The 8,834-nt window shown below is 54.4% G+C and overlaps 1 protein-coding gene across 3 annotated transcripts; it reads right to left on the reverse strand.

Moving 5' to 3' along the window:
• Window positions 1-798: 798 nt before the first annotated feature.
• GATA2 (GATA binding protein 2) lies at window positions 799-8,478 on the reverse strand. Of its 3 annotated transcripts, XM_016197367.2 has the most exons (6): window positions 8,250-8,478; window positions 7,609-7,830; window positions 7,192-7,572; window positions 5,329-5,474; window positions 3,149-3,274; window positions 799-2,699 (listed from the first exon to the last, which is right to left on the reverse strand). In XM_016197367.2, exons 1-6 carry the CDS (start codon window positions 8,476-8,478, stop codon window positions 2,400-2,402), a joined length of 1,404 nt encoding a protein of 467 aa, XP_016052853.1. In that variant the 3' UTR covers window positions 799-2,399. The 3 variants fall into 3 exon arrangements, with proteins under 3 accessions (XP_016052853.1, XP_016052854.1, XP_016052852.1); XM_016197368.2 differs by having other exon boundaries at window positions 3,149-3,232; window positions 7,192-7,830; XM_016197366.2 differs by having other exon boundaries at window positions 7,192-7,830.
• Window positions 8,479-8,834: the final 356 nt, after the last annotated feature.

Consider the following 8,834-nt stretch of genomic DNA (forward strand, 5'->3'; position numbering starts at 1 on the left):
TTGGGAAACAGACATGTTGAATAGAAATATTGGTGAACAGATATGCTGATCAGAAACATTGGTGATAAGAGATATTCATGATCACACATATAGCGGTGAGCAAGCATAGTCATTAGAGATCACATTTTGTGGAAGTCAGTAATCAGACACAGCATCCATCAGAGGCATTGATTAAGTATTGGTAATTAAGTACTTGTGGTCAGTTGTTAGTAATTAGATGTCTGTGATCACAGGCTCTGGTATGATTGTCATTGAATCATTGACATTGTCATTGATCATTGAATATTAGTCATAGCTATCTCTGCTGACCAACATAATTGATTAAAGAAGACAGAAATCAATTACATCAGTGATCAAATACATTAGTAATCAGGTTTGTCAATGAATGGGAATATTGGTAACCAGCTAGCCCAGAAACAAAAGTTGATCGGTACCTGAGAGGAAGTGAATGTGGGGTCAGTTCTTGTTGGGTTCTGCAAGAACCCCAATTGAGCCCTCAAGAAAAGGATCAGTGTGTGGACCAAAGGCCAGAGAAGCCACAGCCTCCTTGGGGCTCTCTAGTACCCACCCAGCCACCAGGACCCCCCGTTAGGTAATAATGAGGAAATTCAGATGGAAGCAATTCAAGAGTGTCAGATTCCCAGACAGATAGGGCCCCACTCCTTATTTCAGGAGTTTCTTCCTCCAAATCTCTGGGCTATAGGAGCAGTTCAGTTTGACTGCTAATCTCTGCACCTGGGGCTCGGCTGCCCCAGGAGTCCATAAGACATGACAAAGGCATTCACAAAAAGTATTTTATTATTAACAGTATTCACTTTAAAGGAATAGGAGGATAGCATATAATTTTTACAGACAACATATAAATGTTGTACATAATTAACAATAACTTAGTTCACTAATCCAAAATAAAACAAGCCAAATAAAACATAAAAACAGAAAATACTGCCAATTCTTTTTTATGTGGATGCTAGTACAAAATAAGTTACTTCTGGTGGTGGTGCCCCTGGCAGCAATCAACGGCCCATATTGCACTTGGTCAACTATATCAGCACAATCCTCTTCCTGGGCACGGCCCTCTCCAGCTGCCACGCACCACCACCGCCTCATACAGAATCTAAGCTCAGACAGGATTATGTACAGCTGTACCTTGGGAAGGATCCAGACAGCCACAGCAAAGCAGAGCAGAACCCAGGTCTCCTGGGACCCCAGCAGGTTCATGGCCTCTCTTTAAGTCCTGGCCCTGACTCACCCCCAACTCCTGCCTCTGCCACCTGCCGGACCAGCCCCCAGAAGCCAAGAACAGCTAAGGCCGTGACCCTGGCCCCCAGCTCCCCATTCTAGGGCCGTGGGATCCAAGAACTTTTCCAAAAATAATTGCGAAACTGCAGCCTTGATTTGCAGGTATTATTCCCTTCCATAAGAAAGGCTTCTGTGGCAAAGTACGATTGACTGGACCCCAAAAGAGTTTAAAGATAAAACAACTAACTCATCAGCGAGTTAAGCTTATGCAGTTTTTTAAAATATTTTTTTTCTTTTGTCTCATAGTGGGAGGAAAGGGGGAGGGGTTAGCAGGTAAAGGATGTATATACAGGGGTCCACTTGGCAGAGGAGGCAGGCTGTAGCTCTGGTGTTAAGGGGACACAAGCCACACCAGCTTCGACCTCAGAGCAAGGGGAGCGTGCTGGGAGACATTTCCCCTCTCAAGAAAATGTTGTTTCCTTCCTGTAACGCAGCCCTGGTCTGGGAATCTGTGTAGGACTGTGATTGTCTCTGCCCTCCAGGGCCCATCAGCAGGGCACACACTGGCTCAGCCTCCCATAGGCCATGACCCCTCTAGATTGGCTAGGCCCAGCCTGGGGCTCAGCGTTTCAGAGAGAAGCCCCAGGAGAAGGTGTAGGCTTAAGTCCCTCACAGATCTGCCCTCAGAGCCCTAGCAAGTGGACCACAGGCCAAACTGAGGAAGACCAGGAGAGCCTGGGGCAGCTCAGGCCTCTCCCAGTCCTTGTTAGAAACAAGAGCAAAATAAATTATTTTCGCCTACTCCCTTTTCCTTCTAAAATGGTTTCCTTTGTTTGTCCCCTGCCCCCTCCTTCTCTCTTCATAAAGTTGTCCTTTCTGCTCTCCAAACAATTGTCCATGATGGAAACCCCACCTGGGTAGCAGCTGGGCCAAGGCGACCTCTTGGCCCCAGTGAGAATCTTCATAGTGACTGGAGACTGCTGAGCAGGGCACCCACAGGTGAGGCAGCATGGGGCTCCGGCTGGGCTGACAGGAGAGGCATCAGTCTTTGGGGAAGGGCAGACTGGTAAGGTTTTGGTCCACCCATCCTGGGAGCACCCAGCCTTGAGTTGCAGGCCACCCTCCTCTACATCCCTCTGTCCATTCGTGAGGGGCTGTCCCTAGCCCATGGCGGTCACCATGCTGGATGGGTGGGGGTGGCCAAAGGAGAGGCTGGAGGAGGGGTGGATGGGTGTTGGGGTGGGCAAGATGTGTCCCGAGTGGCTGAAGGGTGGGAGGTGGCCCACAGGTGCCATATGTCCGGCAAGGGTGGCTGCGCTAAAGGGGGAGGCCTTCTCCTGCATGCACTTGGACAGCTCCTCGAAGCACTCCGCCCCCTTCTTGCTCTTCTTAGACTTGTTGGACATCTTCCGGTTCCGAGTTTGGATCCCTTCCTTCTTCATGGTCAGTGGCCTGTTCACCTAGGGGCAGCCACAAAGCCTTCAGAGCAGCAAGGTCCCTTCCCAGAGCAAGACCCCCACCCCTGCTTGGGGCAGAGGCAGGTCTGGGTGGGGATCCCACCTCCAACTGCCCACCGTAGTCCTGTCACCAGCAGTTTCAGAAAGGGCACTTATCCCGAGTGGCGCTGTCCTGTACCCTGCAGGGCACTGAGCCCCCTAAATTCCAGCCCTGCCCCCAACTACACAATCAAAACACACTCTCCTCCACTTTTGTTTTAAACAGAGATACTCGTTGGGCCCTGTTGTGGAGAACACACCTCTAGCCAGCTTGCCGTCTCTTTTAGGAGCCTCTGGAGCCCGGGCTTTCCCAAGCCAAGCCAAGCTGGAGAGCGGCTGGGACCTCTGCCTGGCAGCACAAAGAGCAGAGGTCCCTGGGGAGGGGTGGGGCAGGTCGAGCGGGGCAGACTTACATTGTGCAGCTTGTAGTAGAGGCCACAGGCATTGCAGACAGGGTCCCCGTTGGCGTTTCGGCGCCATAAGGTGGTGGTTGTCGTCTGACAATTTGCACAACAGGTGCCAGCTCTCCTAGCAGCAGACTGGGAGGGGAGGGGAAGCGTCAGCAGGCTGGGCTGCCACGCCCCACCTCTACCAGCCTCCAGACCCTTGTCCCACCCCTACCCTGCCCCCACCAACTTAGCCAAGAAGCCTAAATCCCTACTGGGAATTGAGGCATCTCAGAGCCACAGACATGTAGAATTTGAGATCAAGACAATCCCAGAACTTTAAATAAAGAACTCTCAGAAACCTGATCTCACTGTCAATGGGGTTTCGAGAGCTAGAATGAAAAAAATCAACTACCTTCTGGGTTCACCAAACAGTCTAACACTGTAAATGGGGAAACTGAGGCCCCGAGGAGTGCTCTTTATTTTAGAAGGCTGGTTCGGTCTCCCTGGAGTCCCTGGGTCTGGAGCTGCTTCTCTGTCTCCTCCCACAGGACTCCCCTCAAAATCCATAATCTTGAGCATGTCAATGTCCTGTCTGAGGGCAAAGTGGGGGACCCTGTGGCTGCCCAGGGAGGAGCTGTAAAATGTTAGGGAGTCTCACTCAAGCTGAGCTGCCCAACACGGTAGCTACTAGTAGTTACTAGCCACATGTGGCTACTTAGATTAAATTTCAACTTAATAAAAGTAGAAATCTTGAAGGGGAGCGGGTACAGAGTAAAGGGGATTAATGGGGGGGGAAGGGGACATCTGTAATACTTTCAACAATAAAGACAAATTTTTAAAAAGTAGAAATCCTGTTTCTCCCATTGCACTGGCTACATTTCAAGGAATCAATGGTCACAATATGGGCTGGAGGTTACCACAGTGGACAGTGCAGACCTGAAACATTTCCATCATTGTAGGTCTATTGGACAATGCTGGTCTATCTATTCAGCCCCTTGTACCCCAAACCTCAAAGTTCTAACTGCCCCCCCTCCCCCAGCCTCTCAAGGAATTCAGGACAGAGGTGGTGGGGCAATGAGGGTCTGATTCCTGGAGAAGGGAGTGAAAAAGGCTTGCAAGAGAAGGTAAGAGAGTCTTTATCCAAGAAAGTAGATTCCTTCTCCCGGGTCAACCAGTGCCAGCCCCACAGTCACAGAACTCGTTCCCCCAACACTTACCAGAGAACCACCCGCAGCAGGGTTGGGTGTGGGAGGCCGAGGCCAGCAGAGGCTGGACCGGCCGGGGCTAAAGCCTGGCCGCAGTGGGGCCTGCGGACTGCAGCCTCGGAGTGGGGGGGGAGGGGGGGTGAGTAAGCAGCCTGAAGCTGGAATTCTGACTCAGGGGCCAACACCTTAGCCTCTATCCCTACCCCTTCCCCTGGCCCTCACCCCGCCCTCACTGTAGGGAAAAAAAGGGGGCCCCCAAAGCGGCGAGAGTGATTTAAGCCTCATAAATCACTTCGCCCTGAAAAAATATATTTATTATTCTTAGCATTTTACACATTATTTGCAAAGTGGAGGGTATTAGAAATTTCAAAACAGCCCAGCGAGAGGCAGGACTGAGCCGAGGAGAGACTCTAAAAACTCGCAGAGTCCGGAAACAGATACGCGAAGTTTCCTTATCTTCAGGCTGCAGATGTCCGGATAGGAAACTCCGGCAGGAGATCCGAAAGGGCATTTTTTTTTTAAATCGCTCAAATGAAAATACACAGTATAGGTGTCTCCATGGAAAAATAATAAAGGGCAGGTTTTTTTGGTGGTTGGTGTGTTTTATTTAAATAGGCATGAGGAGATTGTGAGAGAGCTGCCCTAAGCCACAAGGAAAATTACTTCATGGCCCTATTTTTAAAAAGAGTTAAACAGAGGCCAGGGCCCTTGGACACTCAACTTTCAGTATCTTTTGAGCGGGGTGGGGTGAGGGTCCCCGATGGGCTGCCGAGAAGGAAATTTGGCCTGAAAAAAATCTGGCCAGAAAGAAGGGCGATCCCACCCGACATCTAAGCGATTTTAACGATAAAAGATTTCAAGTGGCAAGTCATCAGCATCCAAAAAGTTCTGTCGTTACTGTTTTTCTAATTGTCGGCTCCTGCCCAGGTTAGCGTGCTCGGGTGCCGCCCACCAGCCTTCTCCCCAGCCACCAGCTACCAGCCTGCCCCCACTGCCTACCAGTCTCCGCTTTGGCTTGATGAGTGGCCGGTTCTGCCCGTTCATCTTGTGGTAGAGCCCGCAGGCATTGCACAGGTAGTGGCCAGTGCCGTCTCGCCGCCAAAGAGGAGTGGCTGTGGCCCCACAGTTGACACACTCTCGGCCTTCTGAAGGGGGACAGGGAAGAGACACCAAGTCTACTTAACCGACAAGGTCACGGAAGAGAGTTGGGTGGGCGAGCAGATGCCCATCAGGCATCAGTCGCCTGGCCAGGCTGCTTCAGGGGAGGTGACTTTTAGTCCCAGTCTGGACTGGAAAAGGGACCCAGGGGTTTTTCCCCCAAAGGAGCGAGGTTCAGAGAGCAGTTTAAGGCCAAATCTCCCTCTTCAAAATCCTCTTTGGGAGAAAGGGAGACAGGGCTGGAGGGAGGAGCGGGCCAGGGCCCCAGCGGTTCTCCGAAAGAGCAACAAGGAGAGGGTATTTACAACAAACTTCGTCAAAGGCAGGGCTGTGACTGGAATCGCCCAGCTTGACTTGACTGGGCCAGGGAGGTCTCCGGCCCCCATTCTAGTTGTTCTCTTTTGTCTCTCCAATCTCCCCAACCGCGTCGGCTATCTACTGAGTCTCTCCTCCGCGTCTCTGCCCTCAGCCTTTCCCCTGTCTTTCTGCTCAGTCCAGGGTAATGTCCTTCTTACCCTCCAAAATCCCCTCTTCTGCTGTTGCCCTACATTTCAGTCCAGGACTCAGATCGAAGTTGTTCTTTAAAATGAAATAAATAATAAGCCCTTTCGTTTTTAGGCTAAGTGACCTTGTTTTGTTTTTTTCTGTTGTTGGCTTTTTGTTTTTGTTTGTTTTGTTTTTGTTAAAAGACCATCTGGAATTCAAATAGATTGTAAAACAAACTTGGGAGAAAGGACTAATTAAAGGCAAGCTAGCTGGTCTGAGCAGAACAGGGACTCCGAGGTGAGACTAAGGTGGATGCAGGTGGCAGCTTCAGGGATCGAACGGGGTAGCTGTTTTAGCATCATGTTACCCAGGAAAATTTTCCACATTTAGTTTAAACTAAATTGTCAATATAGATGGGTAAGAAAAGGTGTGTCCTGGACTCAGGAATAAGTTTTTGAAATCTTCCTTTCCCCAGCTTAAAAGAATTGGGAAGGATGCATCGAAAACAGGACCTCCACACTAGTCACGGTTTCTGCTCTACGACGGCCAGATTCTTGGGATACTCCAACTTGGCCCCAGCCAGCTCCTCCCGCGAAGGGGCAGAGGCACCGATAGTTTCATTCCCTCACTCGAGCCTTCAGGGAGGGAGAGTGAAGGACGCCAGGGGCGAGGAGCATGAACAGGTTCTGGAATTTTGCTTTGGGGAAATCTCCCAAGGAGATCAGGAGCCACGAAATCCCAAGATGGGACTGATTGAGTTGGAGAACCAGATTCCTTAAGGATCTGGAGCCTTTCGAGCGTACACACGCTCACAAGCACACGTACACACACAAACACGGCCTCTCTGCTCTCCCCTGCAGATTGCATTCTCTCACACTGGATTTTCACTTAAGATTCAGGGAAGGGAAGGGGGAAATCCCCTATCTGTGATCTGGTCTAGCACTGGCCAGCCTTGGAGGGGAAGGTAAGGAAGGGCAGGGGGGAAGAAAAGTGAACTTTTGGGGCCACAAGGAACACTTAAGGGCAAATGTTTTATGGCCCCCTCTCCCCCATTCTGGTGTCCTCAGACATCTCTTGGGGCTCTTAGAAAGGGACATCATGCAACCCCAGATCTGGGAGACTGACATTGCCCCTCTCCCATATCACAGCCTACACCACCCCACCCGGCCAAGCACAAACTGTCTCCAGGGCCGCCAGGTCCCTAGCGCCTCCTGTTACCTGAGCAGGAGCGTGCCTTGCTGCGCTGCTTAGGGGTGAAGCTGGAGGCAGGGCCACCCAGGAAGCCTCCAGGATGGAAGAGTCCGCTACTGTAGTCGTGGGTGGCAGCCGGCACGTAGGAGGGGTAGGTGGGGATGGGGTGGTGCGTGGCGGGCTGGGTGCCCATGGCGGCCAAGCCTGGGCGCAGGGGGCTGCCGCTTTCCATCTTCATGCTCTCGGGCAGGGAAACTTGGTACTTCACGCCGTCCTTGTCCTCCCCCCGGGCGGCACTGCCCCCTGCGGAGGACGAGGCGGGGGAGGCAGCCCCGGTGGTGCTGGGGTCAGGAGACACTTCCTTGGGCGGCGTGGGCGGGAAGCCGAAAAGGTGGGAGCCAGAGTGGGCTGCAGTGGGGGTGAGGGAGGCCACGGAACCCCCACTGCCTCCCCCGCTCCCGCCCCCCGCCCCGGGGTACACGGAGAGGGGGCCTCCGGGGCCTCCGGCGGCCGAGGGGTGCAGCGGTGCCTTGGAGAAGGGGCTCACGGTCCAGGGGTTGTGGTGGTGCGCCGCGGCGGAGAGGGCCGCCTTCCCCCCGTCCAGCCACGGCAGCCCCGGGCTGTGCAACAAGTGTGGCCGGCACATCTGGCCTCCGGTCAGGCGGGCTGAGGGAAGAGGAGAGGGTTAGGAGCCGAGGGTGCGGGCCCGGCCGGGACGCGGACCCGCAGGACCACGACGCGCGAAGCCACCCGCGGTGCCCCCCTCCCCAAAGAACACCAGCGATGTAGCCACCGACAAAAAACCAGGCATGTCAGGCCGGAGCTGCAGGGCAAGTGGCACAAAAGGAACCCCACTGGACAAGGCCGGGCGTGAGCCCCCACGGACCGGCTGGAAATGGGCAGAAACCCTGCGGGACCCGGACGCTCCCCGAGAGGCCGCTGCCTCCACCTTTCCCGCCCCGATTTCTCGGCTGCTCCGATTCCTGCGGATCCCACATCCCGGAAGCAGGCAGCCGGCCCTCCTCCCCTTCCGCGCCTGGAGCGCGGCGCCAGGGCTTCCAGTCTCCCACCCGCCATGGGCTCACCGTGCGCCGGGCTGTAGGAGACGCGCGCCCGCGCGTGGGCCGGGTTGGCGTAGTAGGGGTTGCCCTGCGAGTCGAGGTGGTTGAAGAAGACGTCCACCTCGTCGGGAGGCAGCAGCTGCGCGGGCTCCATGTAGTTGTGCGCCAGGCCCGGGTGGTGCGAGTCGGGGTGCTGCGCATTCAGCACTGCCGGGTGCGCCATCCAGCGCGGCTGCTCCGGCGCCACCTCCATAGCGGATGCGGGAGGCTCGGCTCTGGGGCGGAGGCGGCAGCGGCCCTGCGTGACCCAAGGGGGCATGAATGAGGGATGCGGCCACAGCCCGACGCCCCCAAAGTCCCGTCCCGCGGCGTCCCGTGCGCTGCTCACCCAGCGGAGCTCAGCCGCCGGCCAGCCTCGGGGGCGAGGGAAGCTCAAAGCTCAAAATGAAAGGAAGGCGAGGCAGAGGGCTCAGCCACGCACACTCACGTGGTGACCGCTGGCCCCAGAGCCACACACCCGTGCACACGGGGTCACGCACGGGAACGAGACCCGACAGTAGTTACCCCAACAGACGCACACACAGTCGCACTTTGGACAGACACTCACGC

The sequence above is a fragment of the Miniopterus natalensis genome, chromosome 7 (genome assembly GCF_054644295.1).
Source record: "Miniopterus natalensis isolate mMinNat1 chromosome 7, mMinNat1.hap1, whole genome shotgun sequence".
Taxonomy (NCBI): domain Eukaryota; kingdom Metazoa; phylum Chordata; class Mammalia; order Chiroptera; family Miniopteridae; genus Miniopterus; species Miniopterus natalensis.